The sequence below is a fragment of the Cebidichthys violaceus genome, unplaced genomic scaffold (genome assembly GCF_023349555.1).
Source record: "Cebidichthys violaceus isolate CVI_PGR_0920_01 unplaced genomic scaffold, fCebVio1.0.p SCAF_25, whole genome shotgun sequence".
In the NCBI taxonomy this organism is placed as follows: Eukaryota; Metazoa; Chordata; class Actinopteri; order Perciformes; family Stichaeidae; genus Cebidichthys; species Cebidichthys violaceus.
In genome coordinates, this window is record NW_027176428.1 from 7,139,754 (window position 1) to 7,164,880 (window position 25,127).

The following is a 25,127-nucleotide window of genomic DNA, read 5'->3' on the forward strand; positions in this document are numbered from 1 at the left end:
AAAAGTTATTTCATCTCTCACAAACCAGTGAGGCCGTTTGGTCAAGTTGCATTGTTTATTCCTGATTAAAACCAGCCTTAGGTGGACCTAAAAATCAATCACTTACCAATGTGTGACATTTAAGTTGTACCAATTGTGAACTGTGTACACCTGGTTTTAAGTAAATGGAATATACACATTTTCCAGAAGACATGCTGACGTGCAAAAAACACAGGTGTTAGTGATAACATGAATGATGGCTGCGTTCAATACAAGTGTCCCTGTGACAAGGAGCCAGCATGAACAATACCAGGACCCTCAAACTGAAGCAACTAAATGAAATTCACTCATTGTAATAGTCAAACCTTTGCTTTAATATGACATGTTAAAATATCTTCTTTGGAAAAGGTCCTATTTCTGTAATTGAGATCCACATTGCATAGACCCAGTGAACACAATTAAAATGATTCTGCATGCATATTCAAAGCACCGTATAACTGTCTATGTAAACACTTGTACTAAACCCCTGCTGACAACAGACTAAATCCTACCTATATTCTGGTATTTCCCTGAAGAATAAGATCTCTGATGTAAGCAAAAAACAATGACTATGGATCCTGTGAGCCCAGTCCCATAAACGCATGTCCTACACGACTTAGCTTTCAAACCATAGTTCCCTCCACACCATGCTGTTTTAAACAAACAGATGATAAAGATTTGGATTATTCAGCTGACTGTATTGTATGCAAATTTTTTGTGTTAAACCATAACAGATTTATTTTGCTGTCAGTAGCAAGAGAAAGCTTTTTGTTTGTTTGCAGAGTACAGAGCACATGTTGTGCACACACGGCTCACATTCAGTCAATGAAAGAAATTACTTTCAATATATTGTGACCCTTTTGTCTCAAGCCTCCACCCTTCACAATACAGGGTTAGAGGTTTTTATAAAGGAGGTGTTATGAATTTGACCCAACAATGTCTCTATCTGGTGGAAATGTTAAGAACTGCAGCTTAAACTCTACAGGAAATCAAAAGGCTGGCATGCATTTTCATTCATTCAGCTACTTTTCATTTTAGCATTTCAATATAGTGAGCAATGGAAATACTTAATAGCCTATGACCCCATTCCCATTAAATCTTTGCCGAATGTACTGTAAATCGGACAAAGAGACATCAGACGTCAGTCAGACTACAGCCATATACTTCTGAGGATGTTTGAGGCAAAAAATCAACTGTGTGGATTTCAAATATTGGCAGTTTTACAAACATTGATGGCAAATCAAAAGTTTGAGGTGTCCACAGCAGAGTGTCTGCTATCGGCTGTCCTTCAGTGTCCACGCACTGCTGCGAGTGGGCCCTGACTTGACTAACAACTGCCTGGCGCTATCTCACAGGGGAGGTCGGTGGGATTCGTTGTGGTCTTGAGGAGCCTCTTTTCTCCAAAAACGGAGTAAATTTTCGTAAAACTGACAATATTTGAAACCTACAAAATTGATTACTCAGCTGAAAAGTTATCAGAAGGGAATCTAATGATGAAATAACATTTGAAAATTGTACAAACTACCCGTTGTTTGGACCAGGTAACCTACCTGGAACAAAAGCGCTACTCCTGGGCCTCTGTAGTTTGTATCGTGGTTTTGCATTATCATCATGGCTGTCAATGTTAATGTTTTTATCAACGACCTGGAAGGGTATAGCCGATTAGAAACAGAGTAAGGGTGGGTCACAGACTCCCCCAGTGAGTCAGTTTTGTCTTTCCCACATGCAGCCAATCATAACGTGTGACATCATTTGTTAGGGCAGGACCACAACCCAATCTGCCAGGCCAAGCACATCTGGTACCTACACCGGCGCCCTTGTATGGATGTGAACATGCTCAATACTGTCTATCTGAATTTTTTACCAAGAATTATCACCAAATTCTTCCTTTGTAGTCTGTCTTAGCTCAATGTTGTAGTTCGACAGCCGGAAAATGTACGGTTTGGTTCAGTCTCACAGCTCTCATCAACCTCACTTCCAGCAGCAGCAGAAGCAAGCTGAAGGCCCTCAGGGCAGCGCTACTTCTTCATCCTTTGATGAGGGCAGACTGGACGCTACAGTGACTCACTCGCAACTCTCAAGATACAAGTAGTGTAAAAAGACAGGACAGACTGGGGCTATAGCTGGCAGGCTAATTTCAGTAGATATCTCTGTAACACAATACATAGGCTTCTTTGAAATAAGACTCTTTACATTCTGTTGATGTTGTTTGTTAATTTTTTTTGTATGTTTTAAACAATTTAAACACATTGCACCTTTAACATTTAACCCTGCAAATGGCAAAAAACACAGCTTATGCTGCATAAAGTGTAACTTTGCCCCAGATCTGAGGCTAAGTCCACCCACTGCATAATTTAAAAAAATGCTAAAAAGTGGGCAAGGGGCAGAAGGATGAGACCACGGCCACTTCCGTACGACAAAAAGCTCAACATAGCATCGACAAATATGAGGTTGTAGGTTGAAAAATATTGATATGGCATGGGGCACTGAATCTGACAGTTCATCAGACCACAAATGAGACGAGGGCTACGGTCGAAAAGTCCAAAAATGACCTCCTAACGTCTATTCCTAACCCCTTCTCCTTGACCTCGCTGGAAAACTTCATGAGGTCAAGAAAAGATGTGAAGGAGAATTCATAAGGATTTAGGAAAAGACAACCGAGGAGCCCAGCGCATCCGACTATACTTTTCACTACATTACATAATTATGAATTATGATGCATGTAGGTATATGTATGTATGTATGTATATATATATATATATATATATATATATATATATATATATATATATATATATATGTGTGTGTATGTATATATATTTGTATGTATTTATTATCATTATTATTGCTTTTTTTTTGTTGCTTTTTTTTGCCTGACAACCAATTGAAACCCACGTACATGCATACATATATTATTATTATTATTTATTATTATTTTTGTTGCTATATATTATTCATCTATATTATAGCCTATTATAAGTAATAGGCTATATACAGCTCCACTTGTACAAGTGAAGCTGTTATCTTCGTATTCATTTTTAAATTTTTTCCGGACGTTATATTTTGTAATTTATGTAATTTGCCCTCATTTATGTACTTTCTTTTGTTTTTTTTCTTTCCTTTCAAAAGGCTCAGGCACACACACACACACACACACACACACACACACACACACACACACACACACACACACACACACATCGTTCTTCCATACACTGACTATATGATGTTTGCGGTTTTGTATCTCACTGTTCTTGTGGTCCTCTTGTTGTTATGTCTATGTAATGTCTCTTGTCTTGCAATAAATACATTTAAATAATAATAATAATAATAATAATAATAATAATAATAATAATTATGATGCGATCGCGGACGTTACTGGAATTACGTTGTAAATGGACTAAAAGCGCACCTTACACATTGCCCTGTGCATTCTAACAACACCTATAATGCAGGTAGATCACAAACCAAAAACTGACAGTTCTTTCATGTGCAATATGAATTAGTCCGTTCCGTATAAATATTTCCTTTGGGCCTAATGTTAATTCAACTGTTCAGATATATATGCTTTTTACTGTTTAATTATCGATTACAGACCTGTCTTGTCCTTTTTAACTGATGCTTGTTGTTATTGCACAATCCCCTTTCCTGCTGTAACACTGCAAATGTCCCCACCATGGAATAAAGTATTAAAAGTGGACACACGCGGAAAAATATTACCACATTACCGAGGTTTGAATTGAAATTAAAAAAAGTAATATAGGCTACCTGTCACAAAGGTTTATATGATAGATATTAAGTTAATCGTTTGAGTTATGGAGAATGGTATATGTGTGTATTTCTCCCGACTACTTTCTAATATTTATTAATTTATGTTGTTTATGATAATTTGTTTATTGACAGTTTGGTATATTTCATTTAATTTGTTATTCTTGTTTTGCTTTTTACTTATTTGTTACATGGAAAAGAGCAAACATTGTGATGTGCTATGATTGTAATGCTACAAAGTGGTTACTGAAGAAATATAAAACTCTAACGTTAACGTTAGATGCTGTGGTGAGGAGGGGGTCTTTCTGACTATAGGACCATAACATTATTATGTCATGACATTAATCCCAAACAGTCGACTCTATCTCAAATTGGTCTTGCAAAATTAGAGCTGATATAACTTACAACAATAGATGGCGTTTTAAGCCATTTAAAACCATGAAATGCCATTTTTTATTAAATTGGAAAGAAATGTAGTTAAATATTAACACCTGCATATCATTTACTTTATAGCTTTAAAAAAAAACCTGTTTGAATCTGCAGTTACTCTTGAAACGTTGAGGACTTGAAAGATGTAGCGTACTTACTGTTGAACTTAAAACTCAATACACTGAACTAACGTTAGAGAGCCAACACAATAAAGTGTTGATGACGAACGTTAGCGTTAGCTTAGCGTTAACCTACCTCGACCTGAACGTTACATACTGCATCCAGGGAGCTAACGTTAGCTTAGTTAGCTAAAACACTGAGTTAGCTAGCGTTAAACACTCGGAAACTAACAGTTATTAAAACTATAGAAATTATCCCATTTCACGGTGTACAAAGACAGCATAATGCGCACTGAATTGGTAATGACAGGTGGATTTAACTTGAAATCGTCTACTGACGTTACAGCATGGCCGATGACGACTTATTTCACGCTGGTACGTTAGTTGCGTCTTTACTTATCGACTTTTATTTTGAAAACTCAACCGGACTTCCTACTTTAGCTAGACTTTATCAATTTGACAGCAAGCGTGTCAGTCCAATTCGCTCGGCTGGCTGACACGAAGGTCTGGAACAGCAAAAACATGGCTTTCCTAATGGCATGTTGCACTTTGATCGTCAATGTCTTATGCTTGCCTCTTCATCTGATCCATGCCATGGGCATGTATGCAATATACAAACGTTTCTTCCCAATCTGTTTTTATCGGTGCTCTATAATGTACAACAAGAAAATGTACGACAAGAAGAAGGAGCTGTTTCGCAGTCTCTCCGAGTTCAACAAGCCTGGTGGGCAGCTCACAATTTTGGAAATCGGCTGCGGCACCGGCACAAATTTTGAGTTTTATCCGCCCGGTTGCAAGGTGATCTGCACCGACCCGAATCCTCATTTTCAGAAGTATCTGAAGGCAAGCATGGTCGACAATGACCAGCTCTCATATGAGAGATTTTTGGTGGCGTCGGGGGAGGACATGGGGTCAGTTGAGAGCGAATCGGTAGACGTTGTTGTCTGCACCCTGGTACTCTGCTCTGTCAACAACATACCGCAAACTCTGCGAGAGGTTCGTCGCCTGCTGAGACCAGTAAGTAATCTGTGACTCCTGAAATAACCACTCGTTTTTCATCATTCATCTTCGTCCGCTTATCCGGGATCGGGTCGCGGGGGCAACAGCTCCAAGCAGGGGACCCCAAACTTCCCTTTCCCGGGCCACATCAGCTAGCTCTGACTGGGGGATCCTCGTCCCGAAGTAAATGCTCTCACCATAAAATGGCTATTTTCAGCCGTAGCTTTCCATGTTATTGAGGCTGCTGTTATGCAGTGCACCTCATGGACTAATCATTAACCAGTGGGAATAAATAAGTAACTAAGCTTAAGAAACATGCGTAGAAGTCTACTTTAATTGTTTGTATTTGTTTTCATTCAAATATTGAGCAAAACAAGCAAAGCAGAGAAGTGATTCCCTACACATGCACCAGCCAAAGTATTAATTATTTAATCGTAAAATTGTTGCCACTGGATTTCTCAAAGGCTTTTATCAAGCATACACTGTGCTAAATTTGACCTGTGTGCCAACATGACATATCTCAAACAAGAGCTACTCTCAATTAAGTATAGACTAAGACTTTAAATCCATAATGTCAAGTTTCAGTCGATATTCAAGTATATGTGGTAAGGATCCTCTGTTTCAGGAAACATAACATGCAACAAAATGTATTCATTATAAAACATGAGAAAAGTATGGAAACACAAGTTTGCACAGTAAACACATAACCAAACTTTGTTGTGCAGGGTGGAGCCTTCTTTTTCCTAGAGCATGTCGTTGCAGATCCCTCAACTTGGTCATACTTCTTCCAGCATGTACTTCAGCCTTTTTGGTACTACTTTGGGGATGGATGTGAGGTCATCCGGGAAACATGGAAACATCTGGAGGCAGCTGGCTTCTCTGAACTCAAGCTGAGACACATCGAAGCACCATTGATGTTCGCAATCAAACCGCACATTGTCGGTTATGCTGTAAAATAAATTATCCTCTCTTCTCTTTTGTAATATGATTGATCACCACCAGGGACAAATAACGCCAGTCAGTCTAATACTAATTTTATTTTTGCCATGGAAAAACCACTCAGTCTTTGTATTTGTAAAGACACATTATTTTAACACATTGACTAAAACTTTTTTATATATTACTCATTTTTTTTGCTGTTTAAGTGAAAAATATGTTTGATTTTCTATTTGTCTTTTCCCATCTCCAAAACTGATAAATCAATGTGTTACTGCCATAGACAATATCTGTCCTGTGTTTATGTGCTACTGCTGGATTCATAACTTATGATATATGTTTTTGCTGTTATCAAGCTAATTGTGTAGTCCTAATGTTGGTGATTAAAGAGTTTGATCCTGCTACATGATCCATGTTTTCTTTTTAAACCAGTATTGATATGATACAGACAAGAAAGTTAAAACATGTGGGGCAACTTGGAAGTGTTCTCCTAGTTGCGCCTCATGCACTCTGCGGGGTATTTGCTCCATCGTATGGTGAGACACAGACATCATCTCTGAGGTATTAAGAGTAATCTTTTGATCTTGTAAGTCTCGAGCTAGATACCCCTAACGCGTTGCTTGGCTCAGAGTACAATGACGTCTTGTCTCTTGAAGTTATGCAGACTGCTTTGTTTTATGTTGACTTTACCCTTCTATCTGATGGACATCACGGGCCTGTACGGTATGTACAAACGCTTGTTTCCATGGCTTGCCTACAACATAACATTCGCATACAACGATAAAATGCACAAAACCAAGAGGGACCTTTTCCGAAACGTGGGCAAATTTGCAAACAGCGACGGCACTCTTCGTCTGCTGGAGATCGGCTGTGGCAGCGGGGCGAACTTCAAGTTTTACCCCGACGGCTGCACGGTGACCTGCACCGACCCCAACCCGCATTTCGAGAAGTACCTGCGGCTAAGCATGGACGCGAACACGCATTTGACCTATGACACGTTTGTAGTCGTGTCTGGGGAGGACATGGAGGCGGTGAGGGACGAGTCAGTGGACGTTGTTGTCTGCACCTTGGTTCTCTGCTCGGTCATCAACGTGCAGTGCGTGCTGCAGGAAGTCCGACGCATCCTCAGAACGGTGAGTGTCGGTATGCAGCTTTCATGGGAACTATTTTGTTAATGACTGGTTTCCCGAACATTGGTGATTTATTAATAGGCTACGTGGCTGGTAGAGGAGGGCCCGACCACAAAACAAACACGAAAAGCTAGTTCCTCCCGCCCTCTGTGCAGTGTGTGTACTGTGTGTTCTGGTGCACACACAACAAGCTGCAAATAGGAAGTTTAATGACATACAAGTGCACAATAAAAGTACATAGGCCTACCAATGCCTTATAAAGAGACAGCTGTACCAATGCCTCCACAGGGACTGCTAAACCTTATGTTTGATCAAACATTTTCAGAGTCATTACGCCGGCAAATAAGTGTATACATTAAATTCCTTAAAACAGTTTGGAAAGTATTGACTCCTGTAGCCACAAACATTTCACTTGCACTACACCATCTCAGTTTCTTAAGTAAAATTCTCATAGCATCATTATAAGCTACTTGAAGTCTCTGTAAACTTGCTTTTTTGTAGTGAATGAAACCACCTGGCCTCAGGATTTCTGTGTCAGTTAGTTTGTGGAAATAATTAAGTTCAAACTTGATTTTGTCACTGGACGCTTCTACAAGACAAGGCTACAACATTAGGAAATTATGCCTTTTGTTGTTACTGCACATTGCAAATTGCCGGGTCCAAAAAAAACATCTGAAGCTTTTTGGGGTCCTGAGGGTTCGCTTGGTAATCCGGCCTTGCTCAAGCGATAGTATGTAGAACGTATCAGGTAAAATTAGGCTACTTATTGTCATTGTAGATGTCTGTCATAAATCATTTCCGATCTGACTATCAGGGCAAAATGAGTCTTGTTTTTCTACATTACACACATGGCTATGGGAGTCTGCACTATGTTTGTTTTTAGTGTCAAACATTTTAATGACCATCACAGTCAGTTCAGAATGGTGAATTGTCATCTCTAGTATTAACTTCTTAATCCCCACACATCTGCTTCACAGTCCTAACGAATAACAGGCACTGCAGTCCTGATTTGGTTTTCTTGTTGTTGGTTCTCTCTTACAGGGTGGAGCCTTCTACTTTTTGGAGCATGTTGTCTCAGATCCCTCCTCCTGTACATACTTCTTACAGCACGTGTTTGAGCCTCTGTGGTACTATCTTGGAGATGGATGCATGATCACCAGAGCAACGTGGAAAGATCTAGAGGCTGCTGGTTTTTCTGAACTTCACCTAAAACATGTCGAGGCTCCAGAGGTTACTCGGCTGATAAGACCACATATCATGGGATATTCCATTAAATGACTGCAGGGGAGAATGGGCAGACATCATTGTGCCTCTTATGGGCTTCAGAAAGTTTAGCCCAGTCATTAGTCACTATGATATTTTGCTGCTAACCCATACTATGGTGATTGTTTTCTCTCTCGGCCCCATCATGTGCCAACACTTTCATTGTTCCACTGCTAACATTCGTTATAAAACACCGAGTTCAAATTAAGTCTTCATGTCAATCTATACATTTTCAATTACATTGAACAAAAATACACTAGCCACTGCATCTATTGAGTGAAAATATATTTATTTATTTACAGAATCAGCAACATTTCATACAGTTTGTTCTTCTTTCCCTCCATCCCTCCCAAGATGTACATAATAAATATTACCTGGACACTGCTTTTTTTCCCTGATTGTCTAAGTAACTGCCTAAAAACAACCAAACAAACCACACTCAATGTCATCATTTGTTATCCTATATATTCCATTGCACAAATAGGAATGACGATTGTAACATGTCCTTATAGAGAAATGAGGGGAGATGCTGGTCCACAATATAAACAGGAATTATGTCTGTGTGGGATTTATACAGTCAACATTCTGCTGATGCTGTTAGAGGATAAAAAAAAAAAGTTAAAAACACGGGATACATTTACAAACTGAGGCTCAAAGTTAAAGCTCACCATTTTGAACCTCCCAGTATTAAAAATGTACACAACTATAAATGTTATAGTGTTAGCAAATTTAAAAAACAGCAGTGGAAAAAAATGTATTTGTCGAGTATATCTTAGTGCCATCAATTGTCACGTTTATATCAAACAGAGTAAAAAAAACATGAGGATCTCAGCCTGAAATTAAGTGTTCCCAGAAACCCTGTTCATGTCCAAATGGCTGAGCTGAGTCGCTCCCAAATTATGTCCCAATCCGCAGCCTCGATTCAAACAGGTTATCCTGTTTTGACACAATAAAGGTCCTTTAATGTTTTGAGTTCTTCAATCAGGGTCTTGTTTTGGTTTTCAAGAACAGCTACACGGTTTTCGAGGCATTTCACATATTCCTTTTTCTTCCGTCGACATTCACGTGCTGCCTCTCTGAAAGAGGGAGAACAATGTTAGATTATGCAATTAATTAACCTGCAGCACATCACAATGTACAGTATGTTCACTACTTCGACATAAAATTACATACATCAAAGTTACAGAAAGACATTTTTCAGTTGTTCCCGATGAGGAGAGAGCCTAGAGGAAAAAGGGCTGCACCCAGCATCTTTTTTGTGAGTGGAACTTTTCTAAAAAGCGCTAGTGATGTCACTGTAGAGAAGCTTGTTTTGGTAGTGTCTGTCTATCCTGATTTATGAAAATGAAAATAAACATGTGAGATGAGAAAACTTTAGTTATTCATTTAGTTGCATAATAATTGTGCGCACTAATAGTTGCCCAATAATTGTGCACACATAGATATTCTCCTTAGAAAGCCAAAACCTCACTTTTACTTTCTTAAATATTCAGGTTTGAGGTTTATTAACATTTTGGATTGACCGAGAGCACTGTAGTTGTTCAATAATAAAATGAATCCTCAAAAATACAACTTGCCTAATAATTGTGCACGCAGTGTAGAACAACTTGACACACACGCATGAGCTTCATCTCAGCTTTAGGATGATGTGTACCACTTCTATGTGGCACACACTGTTGACTTGATATCTCCCTCTAAAGATTCCCTGTCCCCCCATAAAAAGACCCAAACGGGTCTATGTAGGTTTTCACAGGTTAATTAGCCTGTTTCTGAGCTCTACATAATTCCAGTAATGGAGGCAACTGCACCATCACAAAAACTTAAACTGTACCTGTTTTTCATAAGCCTGATTTCCCTTTTCATTGTTGGGTCGTCACTCTTGCCCTGAGACAGCCCCATAGGAGACGTCATGACTACAGTCTGAGACAGGGCGCTGGATGCGGGCGCTGTGCGGATCTGGTATGTTTGCACCTCTCCTCCTGCACCTGCGGGGTGACATGACAGTCAAACGTTGACAGGATACATCACTTAAGAAGTTTAGACATTAATTTGTTATTTTTTTTAACCATAAACAAACATAACATTAAAGTGTTATTTCCCATGAAAAACACCAGAGATCTTAAGTGAACACTCACTCACTCACTCACACACACACACACACACACACACACACACACACACTCTCACACATTCATTCATTGTATTAAAACAGCACATTTTGCTTACCTTGCACAACGACCTGGTTACTGGGCACCAGTATCTGCTGGCCGTCAGGTGTCTGGGCATACTGAAGGATGGTGGTGTTCTGCTGGGCTCCACCAGCGTTGGCCATGGTGACAGCCTGAAGCCCCTGAATGCCTTCAGACCCCGTAGTGGCAAGCTGGATGGTGCCATTAGGGTTTATAGTAACTACAATAATCATAAAATTGGCATTAGAATTGGGTAAAGCACAAGTTATAAAAAAATAAATAAAATTAAATAAAATAATAAAACAAAAACAAGAACATCACATTTCAGCTGGCTAGGTTAATTCTGAGATCTACAGAGTACTCTTTTAGTAACTACTTTTGGGGATCCCCCCCCCCCATTTTACAAGAAATTTGGTTTCTGATCTACACATTTTCTTGTGAGCATATTAACACGAAGCATACAGTACGTTTTGTTACATAATCACATTTATCCCAACGTTCCCTTTGCAAAAAATTCAACATATGTTTATCTATGATTAATTCTGTGGTCTAGAGACTAACAACATTTGATAACAAATTCTCAATTTCACAGGCCAAATGACTAACTCTTATTTTTAATGCAAGTACTATTGAACAGAAAAGGTCGTACTGTACTGGCCGGTGCTGGTCTGGTAGATTTGGGTGGTGGGTACAGTAACACCTGTGGATACCTGGCTGTCCGTTACTTCCTCAGACAGTTCATTTAGGATTTTTCTGCATAGTGAGAGGAGCAAGGTCAATTGAATTGGAATTCATTTCTGAAGACTGTTTTTGTTATGTGTCTGGCGTACATGTTGTTGTTTTCTTTTACCTGTATGAAGGCCGCCTCGCCAGTATTTCTCTGGTATTATGGGCTACAGCTCCACTGTCCGATGAGTCCTGTGAATCGTCACTATCTGAACCCAGGGCCTTGAAAGAGGGAGATGGATTAACTAAGTGCATATGAGTAAGTGGACAGAATGGCATATTGAAGGTTTTTAAAAAATAAACTAAGGAGATGAATTAATCACATTGAGAAATTGTACAGTGTCAAGGAAAGCAAGTGGTCTCACCTGTGCAGTTTGCATCTGAGGGGACTGAATGACCGACGACTGCGCAGACTGGATCACCCCTTGAACCTGAAACTGACCCCCTGGCAGCTGTACAACAGCCACAGAACCACCACCCAGTGACATCTACAGAAATACAATTTAAAATCCACACAACATATTTATTGTGGCAATTACCATCAATTTCTGTGCACAAAAGCAGTGAGTTCAGAAGCTCATTGAAACTCATCTGTAGAAGAAAAAAAAAATGCTTAAAACGAGTCATCATTTCACCCAAATTACACAAAACACTTTTTGTGTTTCAGTTACCTTTTGTGGCATCAAGCCATGGAGATGGTTTTGGTTTTATACGGCTAGGATTGAGCTCTACCACTGATGCTTCTGTCACCACTCCAATACAATGAAAAAGAATGTCTCTTATGGTAACACTGGACGATCTAAGGACCCCGCTGTGAAGGGGTTCCTCTCATTGACGGCTAACGATTATCTCGAATAACCAAGACATTGTTTTTGCAAAGACAAGTTCATATTAAGTTTTATATATATATATATATATATATATATATATATATATTTTTTTTTTTTTTTACAGAATTACCCCATCAATGGTATCTCTGGTATCTCATAAAACCAGAACTAGCTGCATGATAGTCCATGACGGTTGAAAAGGTGTAATTTGGATGAAGTGATCATTTAAATTCTACTTTAACGAACTTACTCTCTATATAATTTCAGTATGTGTTAATATACCCTCAGTTACAGTTTATAAGCACACTTCAAATCCATACAAATTAAGAACTGCTGTCTTATCAGATGCTATGAACTGAAACAGGAACATAAGGTTGTTTTTCTAAGAAATTGGAACATCCTCTGATACATCAACAAGTAAGTAAGACAGCAACATAGGAGTGAGACTCCATTAAGCAGGCTGGTCTCACTAAAACATGGACTCAGTAATCTTGGCCTGCATTACAAAATTGGTAAGGGACAGGTGAAACTGCAGATGATACATTAAGTTAAAGACTTAATTTGTACTGGATAGTGAGAATAAACACTTTAGCTACTTAATGTGTCATTGTGCAGATAATTATTTATGATATTTTTAAAGATATGATTTCATTTTCAGTTGACCTTTAACTTTGCTGATAAAATAAAAACTCTTCATGATCAACTTCTTGGATCCATCTGAATAACAGCAAGCGTTAAATAAAAATACATGTAGCTCTACTAATAAGCTAACTTTAAGACATTTAAGTGTGCTTTCAGCATAGCATTCCTAAACAAAATGGACTAGATGTATATTAGCATAACAAGAGATTCAGAGGCATTAAAGGCATTAAAGAACTGCAGTATTGTGAGATCATATTAATTACCTGTTGGGCTATCTGTGAGAACTGAGCGGATGTGATGGTGGTAGTCTGTAACTCAGTGCCATTGCTGCCCTGCCGTACTTCTTCCATAGTAACTGGGGAACAAACAACAGTTAAATCAATATTACCGCTTTACAATGGCACTAATGCAACAAAACAACAGTCTGTGGCTGCATGCCTATAACATGCTGTACTCCGCTGTGGCCTGTGCGCTATTTGTTGATATAATAAACAACTCTTCCAGACAACGTGCAACAGACCAGAGCGATATCAATATATCGCTCTGATCCATACTTTTCCCCGACCCTTTCTTCTAAATTTGAACGGGTGCGTTTAAGCTAACTACAAAATCGACTTCCTCTTTGGTTCAATCGTGTTAGCCAATGCAACTAACTCATAACATGGAGTTAAGAAAAACAGCTAGGCCCGAAAGTCAATACTGTTAACTTTTCACCCTCGTGGGTTAAATGTTACATTTTAAGATTTTAAGCGGGCGACTTCATCCTAACCGATTTCTACATCTGAAATGTAAAGTTATCATTTCAGTCACTCGTGCTATAGCATGTTCGCCCTCGCTAACATCTGCGTTGCTAGTTAACGTTAGCTAACGTTCACTTAAACGGATGTTAACCAATTTAAACCGTTAAAAAGAACATTTTAAGAACTAAAAGCGGGGCGAGTTTTGTTCCTCTAGTTCACAGGAAGGATGAGCTTTAGTCTCGTTGAGCAAATATGTGCAACTCTGTCACTGGCACGCAAGTTACCGCGTCAATAGACGTCAGCGAGACGGGGAGCCATTAAGCTAACTACACCTTCCCTCTTCGTAAAACGGCTAGGAGCTGACGAAGCAACAGCCGCCATTACCGCCACAGCGGAGCAGACGGCAAGACGAACACAATATTACCGCTCAAGCCAGCCAACATTTACCTTTTCAAGGACCGCGTAACTGCTGCTGGTCTCAACGTGGACGTCGTGCAATTTCGTGTGTATACTTTGAGGCAAGAAATGCCTTGAAAAGTTACTTAGCAGAAGTGGCTAACGGCTAAAAATACAAAGATGTCAGCTAAAAAAAAATAGCTGACCACTTTTTTTCCCCCCAAAGGAAATGGGCGGTGCTGCTCGGCAAAGACGCATTACGTAATAGTTTATTTAGGCTTTGTGATTGGTAAAGAGTCTGAGCAACTGGTAGAAGTACAAGGACAGGGTGGCGAAGGCCCACTTGTTACATAAAATATGCTACTTTATATTTAAAGTATAAGTAACTGTGTCTTCATTTCAGCTGCTAGAATATTAAAATGCTGCTTCCACATTGATGCATCTGCAATAATAATCCAATAATATAACACTGGGGGCATTCTGCATAGTGAATACTTTTATTTATTGTTATTACGAATGATTTTACTTAAGATATTTTAACATTGACATAGTAGTATCTACACTAATTTTCGTGTCACAGATTTTGCCCTCTTGTGTTTGGTCATCTCATCTTGAAACAAGACGAATCTTTTAACAAATGTGTTTTAAAATTCAGACTCATATTTCCCATTTTACAAGTAGCTGTCAGCCTTTTTCAGCAAGCCATACATGGGGGTTTTGCGACAAAGAAATCTTTCCTGTCTATTATGACAAATTCTTAAAATGCTTTCACTGTAAGAATGCTAGTTGTGTAATAATCAAAACTCATGAATATCAGGACATCTGAAATGATTACATGGTTTTGTTTATTCTGTATTACTTTCACATAAAGTATAAAACAAAGTACAACAAACCAAAATAGAAAATAAGTGAGAAAATGGGAAGGGGTGTACCACCTTGATTTCTTAACTATACGAGTTAAAACACCTCCCTAACATTAAATATTCATTAGTGGATCACACCCTCATGGAGCAGTATAGAATTCACCAAATAATTAATATACAACATACCATGAGTGCATACACAAAATATAGATAGAACAGCTCAAGAGAGATTAATCCAGACTTAAGTACACTACCGGTTAAATTTCATCAGTCCTCTGTTCTTAGTTATTACAAAATGTTTAAGCATCATGTTATTTCACCAGACTGTGCAAGCTTTGAAATTATATTGCACTCATTGGGATTGCATAGTGTGTGACAACTCTGACGGAAGAGTGGAAACCAAAAGAAGCCCTTGTAGACTTCCCAGCAAAGCAGGTAGATGGTATATGGACACTGGTCGTCAGTAACCCCTATTTTTGCTCATTAGGTCTGCCTTAATAACAAGGAGATTTGATTTTGACAAAAGTCTACATTTTATGGGTATTATTCACAGATTGCACCAAGGGACCACCTGGTCCATCCCTGTGTTATGAGTTTTGTTCCCTGAATAAACAATTATTTCATACATATATATCTAGTCCATTTGTGCCTCAAGCTGATTTCTTCTTGTGCTTGGCAGAATCATGCAAACGTTCTGCTGCAAACGAAGGATGCAATGTAAAAGCTAAGATGAAGTGCTATTAGTTTTTACTCTAGGTGGACTTAAACTGGGCAAAAGCAAATGCCAAGCATTATATATCTAAAATTAGTAACACATTTAATGTAAGATGAAGTAGGGATAGTTAGTCCACAAAGTAGACACCTGCTGTAAGTACCACCAGTGCAAAGTGCAGTAATTCAATGGATTATATTTGTTTACCTTTAATGATCAAACATCTGTCCAATATTGTGTTTGGCATGATTGTATCTTATAATGGGACAATTGCAAAAGTCTAAAATTAACAAATACTATTTACATGTTTACATTAACTGTTCATCACTGAAATACAGTATAATCCAGTACAAATAACCTAAAAATTATGGCAAGGAGCACAAGGAAAGCATGAGATAACAGGAAATCAAACACATTTTGCAAATACATCTTGATGCAAATATTATAATTTTTTCTTTTTTTCACTCTTTTTTATACAATTACTTTACTTGCCAATCAAGGATGTTTCAGATATGGCTCAGCTTTGCAACTGCCTTTATAAGTGCTTTTAAATCCAGTGACAGAACAAAGAAATGTATCCAGATAAATGATGACTTGCATCTTAAGTACCGACAACAATCCTGTTAGCATTCAAAGTAATTCTTAACAAAGTTGCACAAATACAAATTACAATTCGAATGAACTTTGAGTGTGAAAAGGAAAAGGAAAGCGACAAACTCTTAAACACTAGCTCTATTTTGCAATACAAAAATGAGAGGTGTGTGACTGTCTACCGATACAAAGTACAATGGCAATGGATATTAGATAAAGGGTTGTGGGCCTATTTTTTTTATATTTTTGAATATTTTTACAAAAAAACCCAGTAGCCTGAAAAGTCATGATATTGGTCTTTAGCCAAGTGGTTTTTTTCAATGGCCGACAGGAAAGTTCCCCGTCATTAACAGTGATAGTCCTCCTAGTAAACTCTCAAAGCTCTTCAAGCAAGAATCCTGATGCTCCTGAACCTTTTGTTATAATGCCTCATTGTTATAATAAAATAGATCATTTTTGAGAAAGTGCAATGTTCTATCTATCCTGACTAACAATGCTTTAAAGTTAATTATCTTTAACCTCCATTATACAACTAATATTCCATTTCAAAAGTACTGTCAAAACTGTTAAATCTTATTTACAATCCTCTCTCTGCTACAATTGTAATCCCTCAGCTGGGTTAACTATCCATAAACCATCAACTGAGAGAGACAAGTCTAACATTTATACATTTATACAATTAAAATATATCTATACAGTAACATAGTATCTAAAATACAACAGGCCTTTATAGGTGCAGTACAGAATATGGCCACTTTCCTCTTTTAGTTTGATCCCTTTGGATATCAGTCAGGATTTCCACTACTAGTCAAAACCACAGGAGAGTAAACAGCCATTAATAACAGATTCATTAAAAACCAAGATAGGAATGTATGGCTGAAGTTTTATAAGGCAGGAAATATATTAGGGCAGGAACGTTGTGAAATAGTTTTTGGCTTCATTATCATGGGACAAAATAAGCTTTCTAAATAATGCACACAGACTGAGATAATGGTTTGTTTTCATCTGCCCTCTTTTGTTCGTCCGTGGTAGTGAGAATTGACAAGTGCTCAGGGCATGCGTTTGTGTAAAAAATATTTCAAGTTGTTGATCCAAGTTTAATAGCTCTTGGTATTTGTATGGAAACAGAAGGGAAAGTATTCTACGAGGTTTGTGGTAGGTACTTAATAAGACGATGGAATTTTTTATACATAGAAATGATTTCAAAAGTGGTCCTGTTGTATGTTTCACCCTTTCCATAAAAAAAGTGCAACAGGGTTTATTTTTTCTTTGCTGTATGCAGTACACGTTGCTTCTGTCCCATTTACAAAATTCTATCTATAAAACACAGTGAAGAACTCCAAACATGGCAGGTCCAATCACAGACATGCAGTGGCCAATATATGCTGGTGTCACACAGGGCTGGGTGGCAATACATGTGGTTCATGCTTTTTCCTTTTCACCCTCTGCCAAAGCCGCAGTCGAGCGTCGGGGTGATGATGCAGAAGTATCCAAAATGTGGATGCCTAAACAAGCCCAGATCAACACAACCCCTTACATGTTGTAAGCGACATAGATGGGATCCAGCTGGTCAGCGAGGAAAGAGTCACGAAGGTGCATGCGTTGCTTCTCTCCCCTGGAGTTGATGGGTATAACGCCGGGGTCCACAATGACCACCACACCCACGATGAGGTGGTGCTCCTCCAGGACCACGTTGGTTATCAGAGGCACCAGGTCCAGTGCGTCCTGCTCTGAACCACACAGCTCTGACACCACCACCAGCAAGTTGGTCCACGTAAACACAGCACTGTGAAGAACAAGAACCCAGAAGCAATGTTAAAAGGACTAGTTTTCGTATTCGCTTTCGTCACGGTGGAATTAAATGTATGTATCACTGTGTGCCGTTGGAGCAGTTTGCATTTTAGTGGTGGATATTACTGTAGTTTCCGAAAAAACATTAGTAAAGTCTTTGTCAGGTAGGTATGTATATCAAGACCATTTTCACCTCTCTGCTATACTGCGGTGAGCCCGGGACACTGAGATTTCAATGTCAGTTGGGTGGTAGCGCAGCCCTCTAAGCTCCAAGGTCTCATCCAGTGAGCCCACCACAAAGAGAGCATCATGCCGATCTGAGAACAGAAATACAGGCAACATAATCCACCCAGAAAAGTATGCAGGCAAAGTAAAAGGAAATGTGTAAGCAGCCAGGAGTGTGCTTCCTGTTAAAAAGTGATAATAATCTACCTCGTAATAAACTCATCAAGACTGACTGTCTCAGTCCAATCTATTTAGTTTTAAATCTAGACTTGAGCTCCGTCAGGGTCTACTCACCCCCGTTGGCCTCCAACAGCTCAGTCCTCTTTACAAAACCCAAGTATCCCGTCCTGGCCCATAAGGTCTGCGGGTCTCCAAAGCTGAGCTTGGTGTTGAAGTGGTTGGCCTGAAGACTCTCTTCTCCGTAGATGGTGTAGTAGCCACTGGCATTGTGAGGGCTGTTCACCCAAATCTGAGAGAGAGAGAGAGAGAGAGAGAGAGAGAAAGAGAGAGAGAGAGAGAGAGAGAGAGAGAGAGAGAGAGAGAGAGAGAGAGAAAAAAACACACACACACTGGGTCAGAACTCGGTTTCAGAAGGAACAAGGCTTTACCCACCATGTTGTGTAGCATATACATCTCACCTCTCCTAGATGAGAGTCACCAAGTGGACCTCTGGTCTCTGGATTTACAATTATCACCCGAACACCTGGCAGTATCTGTAGATGAAAAAGAAATAGTCATACACTGGTAACATGCACCACTTTTAACTTAATAATAATAATTGAGTGAATTTGTACCATCCATGGGTTTACATATGTAAAGCATCTCACCTTGCCAGACTCCATTAGAGGAAGACTCTGAGGCGCTCCTCTCTCCACCAGCCTCACTCTACATAAGAAGACGTATACAATCAATTTAAAATCCACACGTTATCTCTGAAACATCCGCTAAGACCCAAACTCTGCTGTAAACAGTAGGCCGGATGTAATACTTTTTAAATTTAGAAGGCTCAGTTTAGGACACTGACGACTTCTTCGTTTAAACTTGTCATCTCGGTTGAAATGATCCATGTGTTCTTACCTGTCATGTCGGAGGGACTTCATGTCTACATAAACCGTACAGGGATCCGGACCAGTGGTGCCCTGTAACACACAAAGAGTAGGTACATACAGGTCCCACTGGCTCTCATCTAGGTATAATTCAAAGTGTATTTCTATGTGAAGCCAGGTTAAGTTGGTTGGTGTACCTGCAGGCAGACGGCCAGGTTAACCCGTGAACCAAAAGCAGTGCTGACAGCTCTGGACGAGAGCCCGATGTCCTTAAACAGCTTTGAGAAGGAGTGTGAGAGGGCGAGCCGAGGGCGTTCCTCTGCTATCACCACGCAGCTCCGCACACATGACAGGTTCACACCACGGGCCTGAAACACACCCACACAAAATAATCAAATCCTTCAGGAATATTACATATCTATCGTTCATGATTCTCTCCCTCTCTCTCTTATATAATATATATACCTTGAGTAACTCAGTCTGAGTGCCCAGTCCTTTAGTGCAGAGCTCCATGACGGAGTAGGAGCAGAAGGTGTCTCTGATACGATACTGACTGAGCGTACTCAGCCACAGAGACAAGCAGCTCTCTAACTCGAAGGGAGGAATCAGGACAGATTGGTGACCTGAGTAAACACTAAAAGACAAGACATGAGGGAGAAAACGTGAATGATGGGGGAACACCACAACAGAGAGAACCTTACTAGATAGCATGTATGTATTGTAGGTTTACTGCACCTTGCGAGGCACCACAAGACGAAGCCCAGACCACAGTAGGGGTCCAGGCAGATGGCTATTTGGCGAGATGAGTACAGTTCACACTGCAGCTTTACAGAGCGACAAAGTGCACTGACCGCGGCATGAGAGATCTGCAACAAACAGGAAGACATATTAGAGACTATCTATGCATATCCAGGAATGATTTTCTAATGAACTTCTTTCTGTCAACCAGGCTTGCCTTCTTCTACTTTGTGAAGACTTTTACATGCTACAGTGCAACATATAGCATAGGGCAGAATGCGGAGCTGCAGATTCATGTGATCACTGTAGGTTCATCACTGCTGGCGATGCTTTGCAATACATTATCATTTAATATACATTGTTTGGAAATATTGATTATAGCCACTTTAAGGTGTGGAAAGCCCTCATTTGTTGTGTTTCTACACCTTAAAGTAGGAGCTCAACAGCTGTATACGCAATACCATCAGGTTATTAGATTAGGAACAAGAGCAAACACTGCAGTATTTAAAAATGAAGCTCATCCGTCTCACCTTGACCCCAGTGAGCATGCCTGTAGTGGACACACTGAAGTCCAGATAAGCAATCATCTCTGCTGTGGGCGGCTTGTAGATCTGGGGAGGCCGGCGGCGAGGAAGGTCATCTGCAAAAAAATGACAGTGCATGTTTTACAGGTAACAAAATAAATATTAAATATATTGAGCAATGACACAACAAAATGAAACCAACCAAATGCATTTTATATTCTCAATTATTGCTCTCAAATAATAATACTAGAGTAAAATATCAACTCATTCCAATTCAAATGTTGTTTAACATTTAAAAGTTTAACAGAAGATAACACACACATACTTCAAGGAAAACAAAGTAAACGTATAGTATGCATCAAGCACTGATTTACCCACAGGTTTGTCTAACCACAATTTCTGTAATAACTGGAGAAAGCAGTGCAGAGAAATGCCCCACTTCCTGTTTGTCTTAATGCTGCAAACGGTCCACAATAACGAACACTTCTGACAGCACTTTATACACGACTCACTTTACATTCACTATGACAACTACTACAAGCAACGGATAAGCCTTTTTTACTTTGAATTTGACCAGTAAGAAAGTCAACTGCCATAAACATGTATTCTTAATTCAAGAAAACAGTCATGTCTTATTACAAATACATGAGTGTTCACGAAACATCTGTTATGAAACTCTGCACAGTTAATGTGTATTTAGGGTTAAAATATGTGTTAATGTTGAACTATGGACTGATGGTGGCTTCAAAAGAAGTGGGTTTTTTTCTTTATCAAATTAATTTGCAACACTTTGGAGTATTACAAAGTCCTGTTGATAAATGACCTCATGGTATTCACACATGGTAAAGTTTAGCCTGAGCATGAGAATTTTCACAGAAGACATTTTGACGTGTCGCAGTAGAAAAATCACAGGTGTAAATAATAAAGTTAATGATAACTTTCATGTAGCTGCTTCAGTCATGATGCTTCACACTGTCATGGCTTACTGGGACAATTATAGAACAGAGCCATAGTTAATGTAACACCTGAGCTTTTCCTGCTATGACGAGTCGAAATGTCGGCTGGAAAAAAAGTTGTATCTTTTGTTGTCTTACCTGTGTCAATGATTGTTGGCCATGTTTTAATGTTAACAGAAGCAGCAGCCTCTTTGGAGCGCAAAGTCCTCATGAGACTTTGAGTGGTGAGGATACATGCAGCTTTACTGACCTGGGAACAAAACATAAGCATGTTTCATTTGAATTGGAGAAGCTGCTACAAATTGCCAGTAATCTAATTAAAACATCCATAATCACACATACACCAATGCACATAACATGATCTACCTTTCATAGCCCGACTGATTTTTAAGGCGGATGCAATATTGATTTTTAAGAATAAACACAAACATTACACAAAACATCCCTTCATTTTACCTTTTTAAGACTTTAAGTGGGACATTTCACAGTTACAAAATATAAAATCCAACTTATAAAAGCGACACATTCAGTCTATGTAATTTTCAGGTCAGGTCCTTAGTCTGATTTTTGGTGAACTGAAGTGTTTTTTTTGTTTGTTGAGATTTAGGTCTAACCTTGCAGAAACAATGTTACTCAATTACATAACGGATCATAACAGTCATGTTTTTTTAGGTAGCAGGGTCATCACAAGTGGCTCAATGTCCAATGTCTCCAAGTTATTTCTTATAATATCTTAACACATAAACCACAACTGAAAAGACCCCTAATACTAGGATTAAATTAATGCAAACACATGTAAGTACACACAAACCCACGAGCATGCAATAAGACACATGCATGAGCAAAAGAGCACACACTCACATCAATAATCATGCGGACAGTAGGCAGCGTGGCTGCCAGGTTCTGAGGGTGAGGTGGTCTGACATTTACGGGAACACATCCAGCGTAAAGACAGCCGTAGAAGGCAGCTATCAAATCAATTCCTGAGAGAAAGATAGAGGACAAATGGTGGAGTGAAAAAAAGAAGAGAAAACTCACTATAATTAATCGTAAGGGGATTAATAGCTAGACACAGACAGGAAGCAAGAAGCAGAACGCACCAGGAGGATAAAGCAGAACTACGTTCTCTCCGGTGTTGATGCTGCCTTTCTCAGTGAGCGCTGCAGCTATCTTCTCCGCTCGCTTGTGAAGCTGGACGCAGGTCGCTGTGCTCACTGTGACACCCTGAAAGACAGGAGTAATACACAGAGACAGGGATACAACGTCACCAACAACACAAGTAGTAATTTATGCAGCAACATCATCAAACTTGTGCATCGCAGTCCAAGTATACACAATGTGTTTCTCAGCATATAAACAGATCAGTTTGATACCTTGGCATTAAGAAGAACAAAGAGGACGTGGTCTGCGTCTGTCTGTGCCCTCCACTGTAGAGCCTCTGTCAAATACTGATGCTGAAATAAAAGGAAATAATAATTAGATGTATGTACTGTATATCTGAGGTTGTGCTTTAATAGTCTTTATAAATTATTACAAACACGATCATGGAGAGCTTATACAGGGAGGAGTTTAGTGCTGATGGAACAATTTAATACACCTATATAAAACAAAAATAAGGTGGGGCTCAGAGACTGCATACCTCAGTACACAGCTGTCTGGCATAAATTATCTCTTGCCACGTGCAAATAATTTACACTACATACTCTGAGCCAACACAGCTCTTAAAATAATGAACAATAACTTAGGACGTGAAAGAAACCTTTGCAGTAAAACAAGGGAAAGCTACAGAAGGTGCATCTTGTAACACAGATAATAACAATAAACATGCAAAGCTTTGCTTGTGTCACACTTTAACACAAGCACACGAAACAAAACCACGATACAAGAATGTGACAAGAATAAACAAAGGCGTGGGGGAAGATGCCAGAAGGGGGCCTTCATTCTTACCATCACAGTGGGCCACATACAGAGCTACATCCAGAGAGTGATGAGAGCAGAAAGAGAGAAGAGTCCAGGTTTTTTCTTACATCTCTAAAACTGAGCTTTGTTTGAGCCTAAACCATCGTTACACTGGCAGTGGAAAATCTTCAAACTTAACTATCCACCATTATAACACAGTATGAGCATTGGTACTGATCTTGTGTTTCTTGCTGATGCTAAAGGACATGCATGTGTCTCTTTAGAAAGTGGGAATGTGTTTGAAGTAATCAGATAAAGAGTTAGTGGGTGGTTGAAAGTGAGAGCTAGAGTATTTATGGCCACGCTACCTTCCGCACAAGATCCTGGTCTTCGATCATGCCGAGGTCCCTGCCTGTAGCCTGGGCAATCCTTTTCCCTGCCACCAGGTTGCCCACCATTACAGACGCGGGACCAACACCAACTACAAGAGGAACAGTGTAAAGTGTGAAATGGAGCAAAAATATTTAGTGTGAGAGAGAGAGAGATATATAAGAGGAGAGATCAAAGGAAATTGTCATCACATTGTATTCATGTTGTCTAATAATATATTCTTCTTTTTCATTGTATTTTTTTTATGTATTTCTTTGATTTTAATGGATTGCTGTCTATTGATTGCTTAGTTTTTCTGCTCATTTTGTGTGTTTTGTTGTTGTCAGTATTTTATGCTGTATTTTCTTATGTATGTGTGCTTAGTTTGCTTTCTATCTTTGCCTTTCTAATTTTTTTTGTTATTTTTTACTTTTTTTCCTAAAGTTAAGGGGCAGTCCGTTGTATAAATCTGAGGCTTCTTGAACTCTGCTAAGACATTTATAATTTTTTCATTATCTGGATTTTATGCAGTCTGATGGGAGTGCAAAAAATATGAAAATAATATGAAGAGGATTGAAAAATACAAATGATCGTAACAAGGCACATTTCACAATAAAGCATCCAAGAAAACCTCAGTTGTAATCTTGTCAGAATGTTACACACAGATGTTAAATGGTGGCTGTGCTCAAGTATGCCGATTGCGTGACATTCATCGAACTTTGCCACAGCCAGAGGCCAACGTGGCAGTAACATTGCTTTCCCAATTTCAGTTACAGTTGTGGTCAAAAGTTTACATACACTTGTAAAAAACATAATGTCATGGCTCTCTTGAGTTTCCAGTTATTTCTACAACTCTGATTTTTCTCTGATAGAGTGATTGAAACAGATACTTCTTTGTCACAAAAAACATTCATGAAGTTTGGTTCTTTCATGACTTTATTATGGGTTAACAGAAAAAGTGACAAAATCTGCTGGGTCAAAAATATACATACAGCAACATGAATTGGCAATTTTGGTGACTTAGAAAGTTGTGTCAATGAAATGAGCTTCATAGCATGGCCTCTTAACTTCTTGTGAGTGATTATGAGTGACTACAGCTGGTGACTTCTCTGAGGCCATTTAAATAGGGCTCATTAGATACAAACGCCCACAAACGCTACAATGGGAAAGTCAAAGGAGCTCAGCATGGATCTGAAAAAGCGAATCATTGACTTGAACAAGTCAGGAA

At 39.2% G+C, this 25,127-nt stretch overlaps 4 protein-coding genes across 8 annotated transcripts in view; 2 read left to right on the forward strand and 2 right to left on the reverse strand.

The window, feature by feature from the left end:
- The first annotated feature begins 4,797 nt into the window (after window positions 1-4,797).
- LOC137879630 (thiol S-methyltransferase TMT1A-like) lies at window positions 4,798-6,670 on the forward strand. The gene is made up of 2 exons (XM_068720518.1): window positions 4,798-5,351; window positions 6,059-6,670. Exons 1-2 carry the CDS (start codon window positions 4,857-4,859, stop codon window positions 6,290-6,292), a joined length of 729 nt encoding a protein of 242 aa, XP_068576619.1. The 5' UTR covers window positions 4,798-4,856; the 3' UTR covers window positions 6,293-6,670.
- A 234-nt stretch (window positions 6,671-6,904) lies between these two features.
- Window positions 6,905-9,046, forward strand: LOC137879485 (thiol S-methyltransferase TMT1A-like). The gene is made up of 2 exons (XM_068720232.1): window positions 6,905-7,402; window positions 8,441-9,046. Exons 1-2 carry the CDS (start codon window positions 6,905-6,907, stop codon window positions 8,675-8,677), a joined length of 735 nt encoding a protein of 244 aa, XP_068576333.1. The 3' UTR covers window positions 8,678-9,046.
- On the reverse strand, window positions 8,935-14,402 carry atf1 (activating transcription factor 1). Of its 2 annotated transcripts, XM_068720230.1 has the most exons (8): window positions 14,237-14,402; window positions 13,313-13,404; window positions 11,943-12,065; window positions 11,702-11,799; window positions 11,501-11,604; window positions 10,889-11,071; window positions 10,494-10,647; window positions 8,935-9,738 (listed from the first exon to the last, which is right to left on the reverse strand). In XM_068720230.1, the coding sequence occupies exons 2-8, from the start codon at window positions 13,397-13,399 to the stop codon at window positions 9,594-9,596; spliced, it is 894 nt and encodes a 297-aa protein (XP_068576331.1). In that variant the 5' UTR covers window positions 13,400-13,404; window positions 14,237-14,402; the 3' UTR covers window positions 8,935-9,593. The 2 variants fall into 2 exon arrangements, with proteins under 2 accessions (XP_068576331.1, XP_068576332.1); XM_068720231.1 differs by lacking the exon at window positions 14,237-14,402 and having other exon boundaries at window positions 13,313-14,037.
- Window positions 14,403-15,008: 606 nt separating this feature from the next.
- Window positions 15,009-25,127, reverse strand: part of dip2bb (disco-interacting protein 2 homolog Bb) — a 40,374-nt gene continuing 30,255 nt past the window's right edge. For 2 of the 4 annotated variants that reach the window (XM_068720226.1, XM_068720225.1), the window contains 16 exons: window positions 23,899-24,011; window positions 23,579-23,602; window positions 23,005-23,085; window positions 22,732-22,855; window positions 22,493-22,614; window positions 21,770-21,881; window positions 20,682-20,791; window positions 20,149-20,279; window positions 19,879-20,047; window positions 19,611-19,781; window positions 19,445-19,506; window positions 19,195-19,252; window positions 19,006-19,080; window positions 18,662-18,836; window positions 18,336-18,459; window positions 15,009-18,137 (listed from right to left, as the gene is read on the reverse strand). In XM_068720226.1, coding sequence (XP_068576327.1) covers window positions 17,885-18,137; window positions 18,336-18,459; window positions 18,662-18,836; window positions 19,006-19,080; window positions 19,195-19,252; window positions 19,445-19,506; window positions 19,611-19,781; window positions 19,879-20,047; window positions 20,149-20,279; window positions 20,682-20,791; window positions 21,770-21,881; window positions 22,493-22,614; window positions 22,732-22,855; window positions 23,005-23,085; window positions 23,579-23,602; window positions 23,899-24,011 — 1,904 coding nt within the window. In that variant the 3' untranslated portion in view covers window positions 15,009-17,884. The remainder of the gene's footprint in view (window positions 18,138-18,335; window positions 18,460-18,661; window positions 18,837-19,005; window positions 19,081-19,194; window positions 19,253-19,444; window positions 19,507-19,610; window positions 19,782-19,878; window positions 20,048-20,148; window positions 20,280-20,681; window positions 20,792-21,769; window positions 21,882-22,492; window positions 22,615-22,731; window positions 22,856-23,004; window positions 23,086-23,578; window positions 23,603-23,898; window positions 24,012-25,127) is intronic. The other 2 variants (XM_068720229.1, XM_068720227.1) reach the window with 1 other exon arrangement.